Below are 22913 nucleotides of genomic sequence, written 5' to 3'. Positions count from 1 at the left end.
GAGAGAGAGAGAGATGGAAAGGAGTACGAACAGACACTGTCGCACTGGGTTCTGTTCTGTGGTGGCCCACTAATGTGAAAGCGCAAAAAGGTAATACAGGCTTGTGGGGTCCACACTCGCGATTGACTGGACATGTTGTCAGATGATCAGACGATGGAGACCCTCCATAGTCCATCATGATGGAATTGGTTAGTGGCTAAGATGATTTACTCTTGCTATTTAGTTACGTGATGATGATTGGTGAACGGTGATGAGCCGGCGAGGTGACAGCTGAGTCAACACAAATCGTTGACTAGTTACCACATTATATCTCGGGCTTGAAATAAATAATTTTGCAAATATCATTGACATAAATTTGTATTTAGAATACTGTTTTTTTTTAAAAAAAATAAATTAAATTATATAACACGCAAACATGCACAACTAAATTTTGGTATAATAAACTAAAAAAATTTAGTTAGACGCAATGAAAATAAAATTAACTAATTTATACATTTTTTTTTATTTAACAAATGAAAATGCGAAAATATTAGCAAAATAATATAATTATGCATGGGATATATATATTTAATTAATTTCTACATATTAAATAATTAAATCTAGTAATTTTTCTCTGTCATTATGAGGAAATTCTCCTCTCTATTTTATCTCTATATATGTTTTTTTTTTGTGTGTGTGTGTGTATATATATGTATATGCATATAATATAATCGTATAACAAGCTTTACTACTTAAATCAACTTATATTTTTGTAGAATATTTGAAAGTCTAATTTTGATATTCCCCTCTAAATTTTGTGTTTGTGACCTTGTTTGGAATCATACATGGATATTTAAGTTTATAATTGTACCATTTGGGGTGTGTGTGTGTCTATATATATATATATTGTCTATAGACATATATACATATATATATGTGTAGGGTGTATGATGGAAAATGGGAAAGAAAGTCGTGTGATATATTCAAATTAATACTTCATCAATCCTAAACTTTTCAAATCTAAGTCCATGAAAATAATGAGATAGTCAACTCTATGAGAATTAGTTTCCTTTTTTCCTTTTTTGTCGTCTTGCATCACAATATTTTTCAACTTCTTAATTTCATAACCTAGTGATGATGTTTTTTGAAAAATTAAATCATATTCTACAATAAAATTTATGTATTGTTCATTGAGAAAGAGAATGTAATGAACTTTTTTTAATTAAAAAAAAATTATGATTAATTTTCATCTATTTATAATTAATGAATTTAATTGTCACGTAACATTTTTGTTTCTCCGATATGTTCTAACTCTTTATAACTAAATCTAATTTAATTCGCATAACTTCATTAATACACTAATAAATAGTTACTAATCTCGTTTAATTAAGCATTATAGGTTAGTTACCACTAATTTATAATTAGTCCTAGGTTAGCTACAACAGACTGACAAACTCTACATCATTTTGTGAAATTTAAACTTGTTATCTTTAAATAAAGTGCTAATATCTTAACTATTATTCATGTGTTGGCCGTAAAAATTTAATGAAATTACTACCAAATAAATATGACATAATTTTTAATTTTGTCAAACTACTATGGATGATACTGTTAAAAAACGAGTATATTTTTCATTTACGTGTTAGTGACTCATAAGTAGGACTATCGCTAAATTATTGATAAATCTTACTATAATTTCTTTTAGTACCTTATAGTATTTTATTATAAATATATTATTGATAGTGTGGTTACATTGATTGTAACTTTTACATTAAACTCAAAAATACTATTAAAATAACTATAAGAGTAATAGCACTTTTAATAAGAAATTGTTAAAATTTTAATAAAAATAATTTGTACAAAGTGTTGTCACTTTAAAAAATAAAAAGATGAGTACTTAGTTAAAATAATTATTAATGTTAAAATTATTAAATAAATAAAATAAATCGAAGTATAAATTATGTCTGGTGTATTAATATACACACCCGCAATATTATATCATACATAACGTAATAGGTACACATATAATATATATAATTTTTGAGTAAAAGTATTTTTAGTTATAAACTGATAAGTATTTAAAAAAAATAATTATAGAAAGTGTTGTAATTTAAAAATCATAATCTATAATTGTTGATATTAAAATTACTGAAAATTGTATAAAAAGAGAATAAGTGAACATACAAATTTTGTGTTTGGTATATATAATAGATGTAGTTAAAAAATTAAAATTAAAATATTGTTTTTATAATTATTTTTTAAAAATTAATTAATTAATTTTTAATTTTAATAATAATTAAAACTTTGATAATGAAAGGGCAGCAGGCAGTGATCGGCATAGACTATAAAAATTCGGCCGGGATTGGAGGAGGCAACTGGTGAGTAACCAATGGTAGCAGGTGGCAGATGGGGGCGGTAGCAGCGTACGATTAATCCACTAATAATGTTTGATAATTAAATTTATGATAAATAATGAAATATAATAAAATTATGAAATATTAATATTTCGAAGTAGTTGAAGTTACAAAGAAAACATAAATGATATATCAAAAAAGTATATTTTATTAGGATTAAATTAAAATAATCACTTATAATCAACTATTTAAGATAAGTAAAAAATACAGTAATATTTGTCAAATTTTATTATATATCGTAATTTGTAGTAGTATATGTAAAAGTTCGGAATTTAAATAGAAATAAATTCATAAATTAAATGCGGAAGCGAATAATAAAATTAGAGTTTATATTCCTTACACAATAATTTAGACTTTACAATAAGGATATGAGAATGTCCATTCTAAAATAACAAACAAAAATTAACGAAATAAACGAAAAACAAATAATTAAGCATTCTAAAACGACATTAACTAGCTCTTGAAGGGAGTTTGGGTGGTGACTTGCTCATAACTCTCTTGTTGATCGGGATCTGGATCTTTGTTATCTTGATATAAAATAGTTAATAAAAAAATGAGTTACATTAACTTAATAAGAATATCACACTGTTCACAGATACGAAAAACTGAATATTTGTAAAAAATTAGAAAAATAACTAATAGAGTAATTAATTTAATGTAAATTCATTTAATATAAAGAAAGACATTTATTACGTGTTTCCGTAACAAGTTCTTTCTAAAAACAATTTATGAAGACTCATATTCATATACTTTTTATTTTCACATATAAGATAACAAAAGACGATCACTTTTTATTTTTTATTCGCTTACCGGTACCCCTGAGGATCCATATGGATGTCTCCCTACTCGTGAACCCAATATCTAATTAAACAATTAATCAATCGTTCTCATACCCTATCCGGTAATAGGCGCCAAACATTCCACCATCTCGATACCCTGTCTGGTATAAGGGTGAACCATATCTCATAAACCTTACTGGTAAGGGACTTCTGAGTCCCGTCTGACTGAAATAACATTCACGGTAGGGTTCTTATGTACTAGACCCATCTGTCATCTCCTGGGTACCCAGTAAATCATTCACATTAAGATTTTTATCAATATAATAATCAACCACGCAATACCAATATATCATTTTATATTCACATGTTAATAAATTTGTATTTAAGCAAGCGAATAAACTTATCATAACCAATAATCGAGAAATCAGATAACCAGATAAACCATGAAAGAAGGAACCAATTAACCCATATAATCTTGAAGACTATACAAACTATTAAGCATGCATAGTGCAATAATGAGCAATTTAGGCAGTAAATAGAAATCAACAGGAAATTAAGATAAATGTGAATTAACCGATCTTGCCTTTACTAGTAACCTGCAATTATTTTTAAAATTTTTTAATTTTTTACAAAACACACAATTATCTATTATTAAGCCTCAATTTACTGTAATGCAGAATAGAGTAATGGATCCTTATTTGAATCGGTGTTTCAAGATGTCATGCCGCCTACTACGTCTCAACGATTATTGAATTTCCTGAATTTTTTCTACAGAATCCAAAATACTTGTTGCATACTAAAAAATATTTCAGAAATTCAAAATTGGTGTCCAAAACTCATTCTGACCACTTTTGGAATTCTGGCACAGCTGCGGTTTACCTAAGCCTGACCAGTTTTTGGCTAATTTTGGCTGTATTCTTGTAAAAAAATATATTAGGGGTCTCGACTGATCGAAAAATTACAAAACATTGAGCCTAACGGCAGGGGAGACCTCCAGGTCCAGCGACTCCGCTGGCCCTCCTTCGCGGTTGAGGATATTTATTTGGCCAACTTGCGCAAAAAAGTACGTTAAACACAATAATCAAAAAATTGCGTGAAACTGGAATTAGGAAGGGGTTCATCGGAGAAGTTTTGAGATTTTGGCTAGGTAGCTCCGCGGGCTTCGCACGTGGTTTTCGAATCACTCGCCGTCTCTTTTGCTTCGATTTGGCCACAGAGGTGCTCAAAATTGAATTCCAAGCGGGTATGAGAAATTTTAACTTTTTTCGCAGTCGGCAGTCAGCCTTCTTCTTTGGTGTCTGGGTTTTCTTCCCCGACGGGGACTGACAGCTAGGATTTGAATTCCTGTATAATACGAGGTATTTATATCAATTCCGCGTTGATCTAGGCCGTCCATCGCGATTGATCTCGTCCGTCCAATCGTACCTAATGAGCAAATGAATTTGGATCGTCCATTGCAATTTGATCTTGGTCGTCTGATTGCACTTAAGGAGAAAATCAATCTTGACTATCTATTGCAATTTGATCTCGATCGTTCGATCGCGTTTAAAAAAAATTTTGGGCCATTCACGCCCGCAGGATCGATCCTTGGCCGTCTAATTGTGGGGCACGCGGCTCACTCGCGTAACATTCCCCGTGGCACCGACGTCAGCATGCTGCACCACACAGCGTACTCCGATTCATCGAGGTTATTGACTGGGCGGTCCTACGTGACACAATTTTTTTTATTTACATTTAGACCCCATGTTTCTAATTTTATTTCAAAAATATTCTCCGAACCTATATTTTCACCTATTATTTCTAAAATTATTTTCGATTTCATTCATAACCTATGTTTTTCATAATTCAACAAAAATTAAAATAAATTAATTTAAAAATAAATTTTTATATATTTTTTGGAATGTCAAAATTGATTCCCGGTCAAATTCTTGGCCTAGGTATATTACACTAGGTACCAGTAATTCTTTTACATAAAGATTTCCATCAATAAACACAACCAAAAAACACATACCAATATCTCGTATTATATTTACAGATCAATTAGACGACATTTATGCAAACGCTATAGTTTATCATAACAAAAAATCGAGTAACTAAATAATCAAATAAATCGAATAAATCGATAAGACCATATAAACTATAAATTAAGAACATCCACAATATGATAACAGACAAGTAGGACAGAACAGGAAAACAAACAAGAAATTATGACAATTGTGAACTAACTGGTTATACATCTACTAGTGACTTGTAACTATTTTTCGGATTTTTTAAATTTTTAAAAAAACACAAAATTATATATCGCTAAGCCTCATTTTACCATAACAGAGAATAAGGTGAGGGATCCTTATCCAGATCGGTGTTTCGAGATGTCGTACTGTCTACTATACCTCTTAACAGGTCTCAGATTTTCTGAATCTTTTATTTAGAATCCAAAACACTCATCATGTACCTAAAAATACCCAAAAAATCTAAAATCAGTGTCCAAAACTCTTTCTGACCAATTTTACGATTTCGGCACGGCGGTGCTGTCATGCTCTAGCGTCGACTCTGCCGTTCATGGCAGTGTTTCACCTCGCTTTGGTCGATTTTGGCAAGTTTCAGTTGATTTTGACTGGCTTCCGTCAATTTTACACGTATCATACGAAAAAATACGTTATGGAGCCTCGGTTGGCCGAAAAATCACAAAAAACTAAACTACCGGGGGGGGGGGGGGGGGGGGGTGTCTCCGGGTGCGGCGACTCCGCTGGTCCTCCTTCACGGCTGGGAGCCCTTCTTTGGCTAACCTACACAGAAAAGGACGGTGAACACAATGATTAAAAAATTACATGAAACGAGAAGCAAGAATGGCTCATCAGAGGAATTTTTCGGTTTTAGCTGCGTCAACTCCTGTAATACTCATAATTAATTTTAATGTAATTAAAATTAATGTATAAATATATTTTTTAATTTTTATTTAATGTAAAAATAACAAATTTAATTGGATAACAAAATTGAAAATAATTTTGAAAAAAAGAGATGAAATTTTGGGTCTTATGGGTGTTTTTCAAAGAAAAATTAGAAATTGGAGGTCAAAACACAATTTAAAAAAATTGTGTCACGTAGGATGTCTAGTCAGCAGCCTCGACGAACTAGAGCGCGTCGTAGAGCAGCCGTGCTGGAATTTCAGAATTGACCAAAAAAGGTTTCTAACACTGATTTTGAATTTTTTAGGGGTATTTCTAGGTACTTGAAGTATGTTTTAATGTCCGAAAGAAAATTTAAGAAACCCGAGGACCGTCAGTAGGCGTAGTAAAAAACTTAGCATTTGGACACCAGCTCGATTAAGAATCCCTCACCTTATTCCCTATTATGAAATTGAAGTTTAATTTTAAATAATATAGTATTTTATGAAACTTAAAAAATATTCGTAATTAATTACAGGTTATTAATGGAGCCGGAACTGGTTACTTATTACTATTTGCTATATTTAACTGATTGCCTGATTTTACAAATTTTGAATGTATGATAATACACTAGAATTGCTTTGATGATGCGATTGTGTTCACTTGATGCATGTATTGCTTGTTTTATGTGATTACGGTTAAATTGAAAAACTGAAAATTAAAAGTAAACGTAAAATTATTTGATTAAGTAGATAGATGAACGACGGTCTTATTGGATATATTGGGAGATGGTGGACAGACCGGATACATAGGGAACCCTACCGTGAACGTTGTCTCATACTGGACGAGGTATCGATGATTGGTAATTTGACACTCATACTGGACGGGATATGGGGACGGTTCATTTCACCCTCATATCGGACAAGGTATTTAAGGGATGATATTTTTTAGTGCTCATACCGGACAGATTATGGAGACGGCCCGTTATTTGAAAATATTGAATAAACATTCACATGTAGTGGGGATATTCTTATGGTCCCCCATGAATACCAGTAAACTAATAAAAGAGAAATGTTGTTATTTTGACTGATTGCATATGAAATTATGGTACTGTTTATGTTTTTGACTCCATAGGTATATTTTGTAAATCTCGCTATAGTAAGCATGCGATAAATGACTTTATTTATGATAAACAGATTTTACTTAAATTAAGAGCTCAATTAGTTATTTTTTATAATTTTTACCAATATTTATTTTTGTGTCAGTGAGTAGCGTGACATTCTTACTAGGTTAGTGTAGCTCACTCATTTATTAACCATTTCAGATCAAGAAGACCAAAATTTAGAACCCAATCCACAAGAGGGTTACGAGTAGGACGTTCAATTTGTTTACTTTTCATTTATTTATTTGATTATTAGTTGTTCTTTTATAAATGTCATTCTCTTATCCCTATTAGGTATCATGAATTATTGTGTAAGGAATGTAAACCCTAATTTATTGTTTTACTTTCGCATTCAATTCATAATTTATTTTTTTTATATTTCACGGGCCGTTTTAGCTCCGCTGGGCTTTGTCCGCGGTTTTTCAGTTTACCCGCCTTTCATCTTGCTTCAATATGGAGGGTCAGAATCAAATTTTGAGTGGGTAGAGAGAAATTTTACTTTTTTTTTTGCGGTCGACAGTGGCTCTGGTGTAGTGGCGGTCAACGATCAGTCGTCTTATCCGGTGCCTGGTTCTTCTTCTCTGACGGTGGCTGACGGCTAGGGTTTGAGTTTTTCTGCGATGCGAGATATTTATACCCATCTCGTATTTATTTAGACCGTCTATTCATGTCGACATGGAGCGATGAGGGTCGTCAGATCTTTGCCTGTTTAGGCCGATTGTATGAGTGAATCTAGACCGTTTATCGCGATGATCTTATCCGTCCGATCGTGCCTAAAAAAGGAACCAATTTGAGCTGTTCACATGCGCGGGATCAAATTTGGACCGTTGGATCATTGGGCACGCGGATCGCCTGCGTGATGGCGACATCAGCGTGTTTTGACACGCGGCGTGCTCTAGTTCGTCGGCGTTGCTGACTGGGTCACCCACGTGGCCGAATTTTTATTTTTTTGTACTTTGACTCCCCTATTTCTAATTTTTCTTTTAAAAACACCCTTCAAACTCAAATATTCACACATTTTTTTTAATATTATTTTCAATCTCGTTCTTAATTCATTTTTTCTCAAAAATTTAATTAAATAAAAATAAAATAAAATAAAATATAAAATTATTTTTATATAATTATTAGATAATTAATCTAATAAAAAAATTATTCCGAACTGATTTTCGGACCTAGGTATTACATAAATAATCTTAATATTTAATTTTGTTACTAGTACGATAATTCATCAATATATTGATATAGAATAATTGATGGTCAAAACATTTGGAAATCAATAAAGAGTTAGAACATATCGGAGGAAAATGCCAAATAATAATGGACAAATCTTTCATTTTATGGTCACATTTTCGTTAATTAAAAATCATTTTCTACTTTGTCTGCTCCTTGCTTAATCATTTATTTTTAGCATCCCCTTATTAATTTACTCAGTTATTAGTGTCCTACCAATAAATATAAGGTAGTTTAATTAGTACATTATTTCTAAACTTTATTAGTATATTATTTACATCCCGTAATTTAATATTTTTTTCACTATTATTTCATATAATTTTTTATTTTTAATATTACACGACACAAATTAACAAAATACAAGTGGAGAGAAGTAATCGAAGTTGCAATTAACTTTACGCGTTACCAATAACATAATAAATATTACATCATTATATTTTATTTCAATATTATAAATTTAAAATTCATTAATAATATAAAATTTATTATTTTATGAATGTATTATAAGATAACAATAATTAATTTATAATGTTTTATTTAATAAAATTTAAAATTTAATTTATTAATATATTAATAAAATTAAGATAAATAAATTAAATTATATTTAAATAAATTTAGTATGTTTTTGACAAAATAAATATCATATGCCCTCGATATGAATAAATTTTTAAATATTTATGTGGGTTTGTGTATATACATCTATTTATAATAAGCTAATGACATATTTTCTAATCGTGGCATTACTAATTACTAAACAACAATTTGATTTAAACATCTTTTTCAAGTTACAGAAAACTTCAATCATGTAATGATAATATAATAATTATGATGATTATGTACTTTATAATGATTATGCTCCAAATATTCAGTGATTATAATTTAAGCATTAATCAAATAAGAAACACAAAATAAAGTAAATTAGAACAAACAAACTTACCCAGCAGTAGAAGCCAAGACTGAGTAAATTACATTCAAAATTGTCTCTCTATATAATCCCAATTATTTTGAGAAAAAAAATAAAAAATTAGAAATGTAAATATAAATTAACTATAAAATATTTATTTTTAATAAAATATTTAAAAGTACTAATTATTTAATTCATACAAATAACTTAAACTAATAAATTACAGCATTAATTTAAGTAATCTCAATAATTATCTTCCATCATTATTATTAAGGTTTTGGTGAAATTTTTTGTTTTAGAAATTTTTAGTCATATAATTGCATGATGTTTTGTTTGCCATAAAACTTTATTACGTGATTGATGCAAACGTTCGTGGATCCCACTCCACCAACAATTATTTGATTATTAATCTACATTTATAAAAATATTTATTTCAATAATACCCTTTAATTAAATAATTTAAAATAAATAAATAAATAAATAAATACTTTTTAAGAAAAAGTAAAAAAATAAAAAAGCAGGTAACGTATAAATGTGGTTCATAAATTATACCTTAACAAGTATCTTTTCATAATTAAGTTTTGGGGTTGTGGAATGGAGACCCAGTTGGCAAGAAAACCCAGGTGCTTTGCTTCCCCCACTCATTGTGTCCCAAATAATCTCCCACCAAAATTAAGCATCTACTTATACTTTTAAATATATATATATATATATTTTGTTTTTTGTATTTTAAAATTATATTAATTTTTAAACTTTCAATTTTAAACAAGGAACAAAATATTTTAAAAGTAAAAAATAAAAAATAATAAAAAAAAAGCATTGGGAATTGGGAAATAATATTAATAAAAGCTGCAAGAGGAATATCTGGCTTGGAAAGAAAAGTATCACGTTGGGAAAGAGAAACTGTGGTGGGATTAGTGTTAAACGTTTAGGGTGTTTAGCAGCGTTAATCTGGCAGATTAATGTTTTCTAATTTAGTTTAAGTTATTAGATTATTATTTTTAATATAAGAATTAAGTTGAATATTTTTTTTAAAAGGATAATATTGTCTTTTTGTAAGGTGGTGAGAGTCTCTCATTAAGAAATGTGGAAGGGAAAGGGAAAGGCAAAAAGAGAGGAGATGTGAAAAAATGGGCGTGTGCGCCGACCAAAGGCACTCACTGACAGACAAGGTCGGTGGTAGATTAGTCTCACAGCACGTTAACTGGCTCATCTCCTCTTTATTACGATTTTACATTTTTACCCTTTCTTTTTTACTGTATGTAATAAAATTGACTGATGAAATTTTTTAAGTACATTTAAAAAAAATAAAATAAAATCAAAGTTATTCATTATAACCTACAATATGTAGCTATGTGCTTCAACACGATCAAACCCATATTTTAATTTTAGTTGTTATTAAAATTATAAATAATTTTAAGGAGGGATCTAACTTTACTAAAATTAATTTTCACATTGCGTTGCAAAATTAGCGGGGCATCGACGCAATGTATAAAAATATACAATAAAAAAATTTAAAATAAAGTTATTTTATAAGTAAAATACAAAAAATTAACTACCGAATTTGGATTATATACTTGATTAACGTGTAAACAAATTGGAAGAATTTATAAGTTTCGAGTACATATTTCACTAATGGCATCTAAATTTTTTTTTTTTACCCCCTAAAAATTTCGAAACTCTCCCTCAAAATGCAAATGGTTTATTGTTTTATTATCACAACGAGATTAGTTTCAACGTGCGTGATATTTTCTTATTATGCGGAAAAGTTTCGACGTGAATTATCGAATAAAAAGAGACGCATGACCCAAAATAGTATTTCTGTCTATTCCTCATCATGTCTTTTGGTGATGGAAAAATGCGGTGTGATTTTTGGTCCACATGGTATGATCAGTGGTCCTGCATGCAGAGGATTGAAGAGCAATGAAAATAAAAAAAAAAAAATAGGGGCTCAGAGCAATGCACCGAAGGGAAAATTTGATGGGTTTACTTTTTTGGTCATAAAAAATAATTAAAAAGGGGAAAAAAAAAAAAAAAAAAAAAAAGAGAGAGAGCAGATCAGCTCACGTCTCGGTCTCCACGAAAGCTAAAATTAATTGTTTATTGACTAAAAAAGGACACGAACATTTTTCACACAACCAAAATTATTAAACATAAATATATTTATGTATAAATAATAATTCATATATTTTTAGAAAATTTAGTTTAATCTTATTAAAGTCACTTATTGAAACTAATTATTTACGTGTTCGGGTTGACCAAATTTGCATTTACAAATTATATTTTTCTGAAAGTTTAAATTTAATAAATTAATAATTGTTATAATTAAGTTACATTAAAGATTAGATAAAAATAAATAAATCAAAAAAAAAAAAGCGGCTATTACTGCCAACGTCAGCTACTGGAGCATCCAGATCTTACAGCCAAAAGAAGCTTCCCATCTCACACTCTTTCTTTCTCTCTCTCTCTCGTTCTTTTTTCTTTTCTTTCTCTCTCTAACTCCACTGAGCATTTTCCAAAAGAACCCAAAAGAGACGGAAGAAGAGAGAAAGAAAAAAAAAAAAAAAAAAAGACACAGAAGATGAATTTAGTGAAAGAAAATACCACAAGATTATCTCTGCAAAATTCACCATGAAAGCTCCTGCGCATCATCAATTCAATCTCTTCTTTTTTGTCTTTGTTTCATTCACCATTCCTACATCAAGAACCGGCAGCAGTGCTCTTATCCTCCCACTTAAAGAAACAGTTCGGAGTGCTGAATTCCACAGGAGAATTCTGCATCAGCCGTTGTTTCCGGCTAGTTCTGCCCCGCCACCTAGCACAGAGTCATCGTCTCCTCCTCCGCCGCCGGACAATTCGGCGTTTCCTAACCCGAACCAGCCGTTTTTCCCAGAGGTTCCATCCGGGCAGAACCCGGATCAGAGCCAGTCACCGCCTGCAGCACCGGCAAATGGCAGCATACCTATCCCGGCGGCCACGCAGCCAGCAAAGCCGGCGAAGAGAGTGGCGATTGCCGTCTCAGTCGGGATCGTCACTCTCGGTATGCTCTCTGCGCTAGCATTCTTTTTGTATCGTCACAGGGTCAAGCACCCCAGCGAGACACAGAAGCTCGTCGGAGGAGCCATAGGCAATTCCCGTAGCTCCCATGAGGATTCTAGGATTCCGCCATCGAGTTTTCTTTACATTGGGACTGTTGAGCCCGGCAGGAGATCGGTCAGTGAACCCAACGGTGAAAGTACTGGAGCCAACGGGTCGCCATATCGTAAGCTAAATTCTGTCAAGAGATCGGATCGATACCGTCCTAGTCCCGAGCTGCAGCCACTTCCGCCGTTGGTTAAGCCCCCGCCGACAGGGAATTCTCCGTCTGCAATGTCGTCCTCCGACGAGGAGAGTCACGACACGGCGTTTTACACGCCACAAGGCTCGACAGTCAGCAATGAAGAAACTTATTACACGCCAGTTTCGCGGTGTGTTAACGTGAATAACGGTGTTCATGTCAATAGCTCTGTCCCTCACTCGAAGAGAACTTCGCCGAAACAGAGATTTTCAGCTTCCTCGCCGGAAATGAAGCATGTTATTATACCCTCGATCAAGCAACCACCATCAACACCGCCGCTTCCGCCACCGTTGCCACGAGCAACAGCTCATGCACCGGCGAGCCCACTAGCAGCTACTTATTCACCCAAAAAGCCGAAGTTCACACCACCACCTCCTCCACCAAACATGGCGCTTACCAACAGCAATATATCCACACAAGTCACCAAAACTCCAGCTCCTCCTCCTCCTCCTCCTCCGCCGCCGCCACCACCGCCTGCTCTGTTATCATATTCACATAGGAAAATTGTGAACAGGCAGACAAACGTTTCTACAGTGGCTGTCAATTCGTTGCCGAAGCAACGGTCCCAAACACCGAGCCCCAAGAGCAGCAGCAGTTCGGGTTCGAGACCAACAAGACTTGTGGAAGACATTGAGAAAGTACCCAGTTCGTCGGAGAGGACTGAAGGAGACGACCCAGATGGAGGCAAACCAAAGTTAAAGCCTTTGCACTGGGACAAAGTACGGGCAACGTCAGACCGAGCCACGGTGTGGGACCAGCTCAAATCAAGCTCGTTTCAGTAAGCAAAAATCTGTTCCAGAAACAGCTCTTTTCATATATAAGCTCTGAGAAATACAGAGATTCTGATTCTGGGATTCATATTTCCATGTCTCTGCAGATTAAATGAGGACATGATGGAGACTCTTTTTGGCTGCAATTCCACCAATTCAGTGCCAAAGGAACCCATAAGAAGATCTGTTCTACCTCCTGTTGAGCAGGAAAACAGAGTGTTGGATCCAAAGAAGTCACAGAACATTGCTATACTTTTGAGGGCATTGAATGTAACAAGAGATGAAGTGTCCGAAGCACTTTTAGACGGTAAGCAATTTTTTTTACCATTTTCTAAAGCATTTCTTGTTATATTTATATCAGTAATTAAGTTCTACATCTGCATAGACAGAGAAAAAAAAAAGAATAAGCGCGGTTTCGTTTCACAGTTTCAGCTTAGCTTTACCAGTTGCCATAGATATGATTTACTTTTGGCCATCCTGGGTAAAATGCTCATAGATCCTTCAGCTAAGAAAAAGTAATTAAACAGACAATTGTTGAAATATCTGTAAGATGGTTATTAATTTCTCACAGGGGAAATTCTGGGGCCAGGAATAATTAATCTTGCATCTTCAATTTGAAGCATGAATATGTTGAAGATAGAAATAATTGCTGGGAAGCTTAATTAATACACTATAATCATTCGTGTTACACTATAAAAGCATTTCAGCATTTTCATGCTATAAGCATCATTATGATAAATTATTTATGAATCAATGGTATAAAGAGGAGAACGAAGCACCAAGGTTGTAAGTAATACACCACAAGCAAAATAACAGTCTTACAAACAAGCATAAAACCAAGGTTGTAAATTTTGTATCCTCTACTAACCAACATTGCGTTTGGATGTCTAGCCAGATTCCAAAACCCAAATGGCTTCCAAAATGGTTATCCACGTTAAGATTCTTGAAGCAGCCCCATTTTTTCTTTCTAAAAAAGAAAGATGCCTGGACAGCCACCAATCAAATAGACACCTCTTTTTAGTTATCTCCTAAATCATTTCCTTAAATATCTGTTACACCTCTCCTGCTTCGAGCAATAGTTCCTAGATTCTTCCTTTTTTAGGAGGAAACATGGACCTGGATTATCACTTTTGTCGGGTTTATCGGGGTTATTTATACCTAGAACGTTGTTTGTTGTAGCTCTTTCTATATCTCTTTAGATATTATGAGGCAACCTTGAAATAGCTTTTATTTAATTCAAAAATTCAAGTCTAGAAACCTTCATGCAGTACAATGCCAGTAATCCGATTTATGACTGTCAAGTACCATAGTTATACATCATATTGGGATTTGATGAAACTTTATGGTGTAGGGCAAGAAAATGCAAAATAGAATTTATTTGATCTCAGTCAATATTTGTGAAATTGTTACTTGATATAATCCAAGCTTAAGAAACCTAGAATCCACTAGAAAAATTAATTGGAGTCCAACAAAAGATGATAGTTATCAAATATAACATTATTAATTGACTGGCTTTCTTGCTAGTTATAGCATTAGAAATTTATAATGCTCTAAAAAAAATTCTAACACAAAAAGAAAGTCACAAGTTAACAAATTCAGTGCATATAGAACTAGGTCATATAATCTAAATACATATCCTAACTAAGCTAATAAAAACAGTAAAATATTATTCATAACTAAACAAAACTTAATACTTTAATTTATAATTATACTAGTAATATCTTACTTATTTTCCTCAGCATCAATTTATCCAACAGAAGAGTTTGTTTGAGAGTTAATGTTACTCCTTCCCCCCATCCCTCCAAAAAAGTGAAATTGTTATCATGGTAAATACTGCAGATCCAGATTCTTCATCTATGTTTCATAAACAGCAATGTCCATTTCCTTGCAACAGGTAATCCAGATAGTTTGGGTGCTGAACTTTTGGAAACACTCGTGAAGATGGCTCCCACAAAAGAGGAAGAAATAAAACTTCGGGAGTACAGTGGTGATATCTCAAAACTAGGATCTGCAGAACGTTTCCTCAAGACAGTTCTTGATATCCCATTTGCTTTTAGAAGAGTAGAAGCAATGCTATACAGGGCCAACTTTGATACAGAAGTTAAATACCTCAGAAAGTCTTTTCAAACCCTGGAGGTATGCTGCCTAAAATTTCATCGTAGATGAAGTTTAACTTTTTTCAGCTAACTTGCCAAGCTTATTCCTTTTATGTCCTATTTCTTAGGAAGCAAGCGAGGAACTGAAGAACAGCAGGCTGTTCCTCAAACTCCTTGAAGCTGTTCTCAGGACAGGAAACCGGATGAATGTTGGCACCAATCGTGGTGATGCCAAAGCTTTTAAGCTTGATACACTCCTGAAACTTGTAGATGTAAAAGGAACGGATGGGAAGACAACACTGCTCCACTTTGTTGTCCAGGAAATTATTAGATCTGAAGGTGCAGGTACTGACTCTACAAATGAGAACCTTGAGAATAAAACACAGTCCAGCATGAAAGAGGATGATTTCAGGAAGCAAGGATTGCAGGTTGTGGCTGGGTTGAGCAGGGACCTAAGCAATGTGAAAAAGGCAGCAGGGATGGACTCGGATGTCTTGAGCAGTTACGTATCAAAGCTTGAAATGGGCCTTGAGAAAGTACGACAAGTTTTGCAATTTGAGAAGCCAGGTATGTCAGGGAAATTCTTCAATTCAATGAAGATATTTCTCAAAGAGGCTGAAGAAGATATTGCTAAGATCAAGTCTGATGAAAGAAAGGCTTTGTTGCTTGTGAAAGAGGTTACTGAATATTTTCATGGGGATGCAGCAAAGGAGGAAGCCCATCCTTTCAGAATTTTCATGATTGTTAGAGATTTCCTCTCCGTGCTGGATCATGTCTGCAAGGAAGTGGGCAGGATGCAGGAAAGAACAATGGTTGGTTCTGCAAGATCCTTCAGAATATCTGCCAATGCTCCCTTGCCAGTTCTCAACAGGTATAATGTGAGACAAGATAGAAGTTCAGACGAGGAAAGCTCATCACCTTGAAATTATGTGAATATGATGCATTGCTTGGAAGACATCCTATCACCCGTACTCCCATGGTTTATAGATACGCTCATTTTCAATTGAAGCAACAGCAGAGTTTTTTTATTTGTTTTTATGTTACAAGTACATCAAGGAGTAAGATGATGAAGAAGCAACGAAACCCACGTAAGAAGTCTTCGTTTTATGAAGAAAGTCCAAATTTACACGGGAAGACAGACATTTTATGAACAAGTTCCAGCTTCTTCCTGAAAGAAAAGCTCATGAGAATTGCAGACACATACTGTTCACATACAATAAGAAGACAGAATTTGTTTACCAAGAATAGACAAGGACAATGAAAGATATTGTTGTTGAAAGATGGGGAAATTTTGGCAGGTATAAACAATGTTTCCTCGGTGTAATTCTTTCTCAAAAAATCGGAGGGAAAAAATATACTTTATTCTTTTGGGTCTGCTCCAACATATGCATTAGAGTAGGTTTCCTCGTTTAGATCATATAGTCTTATACATGTTTTGATGGTATTTATGAAGTTGAGACATCTGCAATTATTTTATCATTTACTAATAAAAGACTAGAAGCTTTTGAGGATTTTCCTCCAGCTATCTATCTAAAGCTTGATGCTTTCTTTTTTCCCACTTCCAGATGGTTTTCTGTGGTAGGTTCCTATAATTTTTGGTTGTGGGTATTTATGAAGTCAATAAATGTAATGTTTGTTTATTGTAGGCAAAACAGAAAACAAGACATTAACATTATGACGTTGAAGCATGTTCATCAAACACTAGAAGGTTGCTGCAAGTTGGTCTACAAATAAATGCCCGTGAACCTAATGTACGCTAAGACAAGAAGAAGAAGAAGAAGAAATTAAATCCAACAATAAACAATTACAGCACAAAATGCTGAATATCCACAGTGGATATGGCCTTGCCAGACTGAACCTACCCTGTATATAAAATACTATTCCATCGATCTTATGAGCAGCAAATGATTGATAAAATGCCATTGTTAAAACCATACCCGAGAAAGACAAGAAGGATGTGCTTCCGTCATCTCCATTCCGCCATTACCGTTTGCGCACGGTTAGTGTGGGACTGCACAGAAGAAAACAGGAAAACTATTGCGTTTTTTTGAGTAAAACGAGCCGCGTTTCAAGCTGAAAACGACACGGCATTATCGCAAACTAGCATCGACTGCTCACTTTTGTTTCTTAATCAAAATACCTTCATTGAAGTCTTAATATTTTCTTTTTCACTCGTTTTCGACAATGGCTTTAAAGTTTTAGAACAATACATACGATGGACAGGCAAAGATTTAAGATTCACTCAACTCTGAGGCTCTGCATCTCGAAGTCGACAACGAAGACATGAATGAGTAACTGGGTATGAGAGTAGGGTGGGTTAGCCGATTTAGCATTTGGGGTTGTGGGTTTTGTTAGGGATGTGGGCTGAGCTAAGCTGGGTAATCTGGAGGGCATAGAAGACCAAAACGAACTGTGTAGTCTAGTCCTATCTGGTTTTTTTAGTCAAGTTTGGTTGCGACCAGAAGTATTCATTAAGTTATAATTGGACCAAAGATCGAACCGAAATTAACTGAATTTATTTTTAATCTGCTCATTAACAATTAATAAAAAATAAAACTAAAATAATTTTTTTTTTTATTTTTTATATTTTCGATCTAAACTAGTTTATTTAAATACAAACTAAACTCGAAAATATACATCCCTAATTTTGATTAATTTTTTAACACCTTTATTAGAAAATAATAAAGGTAATTAAACTATTTATATAATCTATTTTCTCTGTTGTTCCGGTTAATTATTTTTTATCTCTATTTTCTTTTTGTATTTTTTATAACAATTTACTATAATATGAACATAAATTTCTTATATTGTATTACTAAATGTAAATATAAAATGAAAATTAAAAAAAAATTAATTTATATTATTGAAAATATAAAAAAAAAAAAAATTACAAGACGATTTCATATCTTACAAGAGTTGGTTGAAGTTAAGTTTGAGAAAAGTATCACAAACATTTAGAACTGAAAATAATTAACATAAAAATAAATATTTGAAACATTATATATATATATATGTATATAAATCTCTTTGTCATTTTTCTGAACTTGTTATTAACATCATATTCTTAAACGTCTTACGATGTTTGTCAGCTGATGAATTTCCTGGTTGACGACAGCGACTAATTTGTCTGCAAACGGCGCCACGTTACCGGTGCTGAATCGCCAATCGTGGATCCAGCAAAAACAATTAGCAATCGACAAAAACAACTCGATGTATAGTGTTTCGTTACAAATATCTGGAGAAGATATTTTGTCTCATATGAAAATTGAACAGGGTGATCAAACCAAACGTGGGTCAATGTTGGATTCCATTCACTTAGAAATAAGGTGATTTGGATTCTCTTCATTCATGATTTGGCATAATGTAAGTACAAAGAATACAGTCAATCAAACTGCCATTTTTCTTCTCTTATAGAAAAGGCAATTTACAAGAAAATCTACATTGAAGCTGGTCTAAGAGATTCAGGCCTTCACTATCACAGAGAGATGGAGCTTGCCAATGAAAAGAATGGCGACCCACCTATTCCCTTTGCTCTCAGAATCTTTTTTACAAGAATTTTCCACTTAATTTCATCTTTCTTGCTCTGTTTTTTAACCCTCTCCTTGAAATTCCTGAAATGGTTAAATCCAGCCGTTTTTAGTAATTATCAAGTCTTTCGAGAACACAAATAAATTATAAGACCCAAAAGATGTATTGATTCGTTTCAAATATTTATTAAGAAATAAGAAATATCTAATAATTCTTCAAGGTAAAGTTCGGGAGAAAAATCATAAATCGGCTCACCTGCACAGAGGAACTCTGCAGAGATCTGAATCGGCACAAAGACGAGAGTGTAGCTCCAGGAGTTGCCACATTCTCTTGCAATGAACACAACCGCCGGGAACTCTCAACTTGCAGCCAGCAAAATGGCGTATAAGCAATTCCAGTCCCTTGCAGGCTGCGTGCTTACAAGGTGCCTGATCCAGTTTAAAATCCTTATCATGTGGTCCTATTGTCTTACACCCATCTCTGCATATATGGACAAGAGCTTCCATTGCATCGTACAACTGCAAATACATTTTTCTTTCATTCAGTTTTCTGATCCTCTCTTTTTGCATCTAAAAATACATTCAATCAAACTCCGTATCAGAATCTGTAAGGGGGGTGCAGGAGGGGAAATCATTAAAGAAGAGCTACTTAGAGTGAAATGGGAAAAAGCTTACCTTTTCTTCATCAATCATAGACTTCAAAAGTTCTTTCTCAAGCACTGGATGGCTCTTCTTCATCACTTTCCAACCTTCGGTTGCAGAAACATCCCTGAAGTTCTTTAGGATCATACGATGACAAATGATGCCAAGTCTGGGAGCATCACAGAGCAATGCAAGTTGGAAAATATCAACTACATTCTCTGTGGTAAGCAAACCATGCTCTAGGTGCCATTCGCAGATTCGTTTCAGTTGAGGAACTACGTACACATGCGAAAGAACCAGCAGAGATGTCACAAATTCCTCCATGTCTTCCTTCTCATAACTAGAAAAGATGGACCAGAAAAAGATTAGCTCTCAATTTGAAGCTGACATGAACACTTAATGCCAAAACTGGAAAGATTGTTCACAAATAACAGCCACATAGGTTAAAGTTTTACCAGGAAGAGTATAAGAACCGAATGAAAGCTCGAACTGCATCTTCTGGAACGCCACGGATTGAAATTGATCGCCAGCGACCTAATCTATTTGTTTGCTTTAACATGCCTTTAATTACAAGAGAAGCCGTTCCCTGTCAGGCAAAATCCAGATTAACACAGAATATGATTATTTTGCTCAACATAACATGTGGATTTGCCAAATAAATACCATAATTTCTACATTTAATGACTCAACCTCCTAGATAGGGCAAAAAAGTAGAGGAACTAATCAGAGAAGTAAATGAGATGCCTTCAGCAAAAGAGGTTGTGTGTGTGTGTGTGTGCATAACAGACAAGATCTCGCATTAGTTACAGTATCATGTTTAAGTCAGCAATACGATCATAATCAGGTGGATAATAAAGTGGTGCAAAAACACCAATGTTTTATGACCAAGTTTTTCCTTGCTTAATTTACATGACTTTTCACCAGTTTGGGGGTCATAATCCAGTTTTTTGAACATAAACCCCACCAATCAAATGAAGTAGATTTCTAACTATCATAAAAAGAGGTACAATAACGTACAATGATATTAGCATGTGCATAGATGACGCCACCATTATCAGTATTAATAGTGACATCTGCTCTGTATCCTTCATTGAAGAGGCGCTCACATAAATCTTGTGTGGCAGTGGAGGCAGAGCTATGTCCTCTTCGATCTGATGGATTGATGATCAGCCCCTTTTTATGAACATCAACTTTTGATCTAATAGGTGATGGAGGAGGCAAAGGAGGTGAATTCTTGACAGGTTGGGAAGATTGTTCACAAAAATTCTCCATCTTTATAGCACCAGTTTCTCAGCTTTCTTTCTGAAAAAAAGAAAAAGAAGAAAAAGCAAGCATAAATTTTCTGTTTTATAAGAAGGCATGAAATCAGAATCCGTTCTAAATCGGCGTTAATTTCATATTGAACATAGATTAATGGACAGGATGCGAATACAACTTCTAAATAAAGCACATTTGCCATTTACATACAAAACAGATCAGATTCGCATTGCAACCAGATCAGATTTGTGAAAAGCAATTTTTGACGGGGAGGAAAACCTTCGTAATACTTATTAAATTATCATCGAACTTTTAGTTTGAAACAACAAATTCTATCCAACAACGACCAGCTTTCATATAGTTATTAAATTCTTATCGAACTTTTAGTTTGAAACAACAAATCTTATCCAACAACGATCAGCCTTCATTAAAGGCATTAATTAAGCTACCCAGAACGAAATTTTCAGCTTTATCTTCTTCCACTTACCAATATTAGATCGAGTTGCCAAAAGAGACGAAGAAGGGGAAAAAAAAAACACAATCCAGAGATTGGAGAAGTGTAGATTATTAGAGACGCAGGCTATAGAGATGTATCGAACTTGGGAACTAATCGACAATAGAACAGAGCAAATGCCACTAGAAATGTGCCGCCTCAAATGAAATCCATCCATCTTATATAGTCATTTCAATTGCCTTTTTCCCCCACATGTGCAATAATTTAGAGTTAATTTCAGATATTTCTTTTTCAATCCGAGAATTTTTAACCATAATTAGTTTTTGGAAGTATCCGCAATTTGACAATTCGCGTACGCAAGAAAAAAGTAGCCGTCCAGATATTTTCAACAACATCACCGTCACCTCCATCACCTCAAACAACTCAGAAATTTAACAACCAAACAAAAAAAAGAAAATCATTTTGGCCATAGAGAATCATCAAGATTATAGCAGGAAAACACCAAAAAGCATTAAAAATCAAACGAATAACATCATTAGAGAGAGACTTAAATCTCGCTAAGAGATACCTGTTCTCTTATTTGAGCTCCTAATGCGCAGCAGATCGAGAGCAAAATCGCGAGAATCACCTCCTCCTTAAATCAATCAATCAATCAATCCACTAAATACTGTCGGCTCGCTTCCTTGCTTGCTTGCTCCCTCGCGATTTTAAAGACGATATTCGATATCCGGAAAACAATAATTATCCAAACACAAAAAAATATCGACTGCAATTTCTGGTGCAAGCAAGCTTCACGTTGTGGGAGATTTGTAGGAGAAAGAGAATTGCAGAACTCCTCCTTTTATATGTTGTTGCGATTTTTAAAACTTTAAAAAACAAAAATTCGTTTTTTTTTTATATGTAGAATGGAAATTTTAACAATAATTTAATAAAATAGAAACGAAATTTACACCGCCGATCTGTCAGTCGTCATATGATGACGATCCAGATAATCAAAACGAGCGTACGAGATTTATCCTTCTTTCCGCTGATTCATGTACACGTCGGATCATCGTTGTCATCATCGACTCACGCGCTTTCCCGCGTTTTATTATGTTTTCCCAGCCTTCACTTCGACGATCGTTATCCGTCCCACGTCAGCTCCTCCTCACTCAGTCTTAATTTTTTAATTTATTTTTTAATTGTCGTGCCACGGTGAAATTTACACGTGGATAATGTTAATTTCCTTCTTTTTTTTTTTCACACTGCCATACTGGTAAAGGAAATAACGGGGAAAAAAAAAAATTGTGGTGTAGACAGCTAATATTTATCTGGCAGTTTTGGATGTGTGTCAGTTTTTGTCTGCCTAAAATTCGGTGGCTAATAAATATTATCCTTAATTAATAATTATTATATAAAAAAAGCTTGTTAAATTATTGTTTCTATAAAAAACTTCAATTAAAATCAAAGAAAAAATTTATTTATAAATTATGAGTAT

At 33.6% G+C, this 22913-nt stretch overlaps 2 protein-coding genes across 5 annotated transcripts; one reads left to right on the top strand and one right to left on the bottom strand.

The window, feature by feature from the left end:
- The first annotated feature begins 11772 nt into the window (after window positions 1-11772).
- FH6 (formin homolog 6) lies at window positions 11773-18061 on the top strand. Of its 2 annotated transcripts, XR_002541225.2 has the most exons (5): window positions 11773-13468; window positions 13568-13767; window positions 15355-15596; window positions 15685-16854; window positions 17203-18061. XR_002541225.2 is itself a non-coding variant. In XM_022052243.2 (4 exons), the coding sequence occupies exons 1-4, from the start codon at window positions 11985-11987 to the stop codon at window positions 16477-16479; spliced, it is 2721 nt and encodes a 906-aa protein (XP_021907935.1). In that variant the 5' UTR covers window positions 11773-11984; the 3' UTR covers window positions 16480-17085. The 2 variants fall into 2 exon arrangements, 1 of the variants encoding a protein (XP_021907935.1); XM_022052243.2 differs by lacking the exon at window positions 17203-18061 and having other exon boundaries at window positions 15685-17085.
- Window positions 18062-18846: 785 nt separating this feature from the next.
- On the bottom strand, window positions 18847-22264 carry BT4 (BTB and TAZ domain protein 4). 3 transcript variants are annotated; one of them, XM_022052476.2, is made up of 6 exons: window positions 22005-22264; window positions 20743-21027; window positions 20181-20311; window positions 19759-20065; window positions 19340-19653; window positions 18847-19167 (listed from the first exon to the last, which is right to left on the bottom strand). In XM_022052476.2, the coding sequence occupies exons 2-6, from the start codon at window positions 20995-20997 to the stop codon at window positions 19032-19034; spliced, it is 1143 nt and encodes a 380-aa protein (XP_021908168.1). In that variant the 5' UTR covers window positions 20998-21027; window positions 22005-22264; the 3' UTR covers window positions 18847-19031. The 3 variants fall into 3 exon arrangements, with proteins under 3 accessions (XP_021908168.1, XP_021908171.1, XP_021908170.1); XM_022052479.2 differs by having other exon boundaries at window positions 19340-19602; XM_022052478.2 differs by lacking the exon at window positions 22005-22264 and adding an exon at window positions 21470-21633.
- Between the last annotated feature and the right edge of the window lie 649 nt (window positions 22265-22913).

The sequence above is a fragment of the Carica papaya genome, chromosome 4 (assembly GCF_054855325.1).
Source record: "Carica papaya isolate Zhongbai chromosome 4, ASM5485532v1, whole genome shotgun sequence".
Lineage (NCBI taxonomy): Eukaryota > Viridiplantae > Streptophyta > Magnoliopsida > Brassicales > Caricaceae > Carica > Carica papaya.
This window is presented reverse-complemented; position numbering and strand designations above follow the sequence as displayed.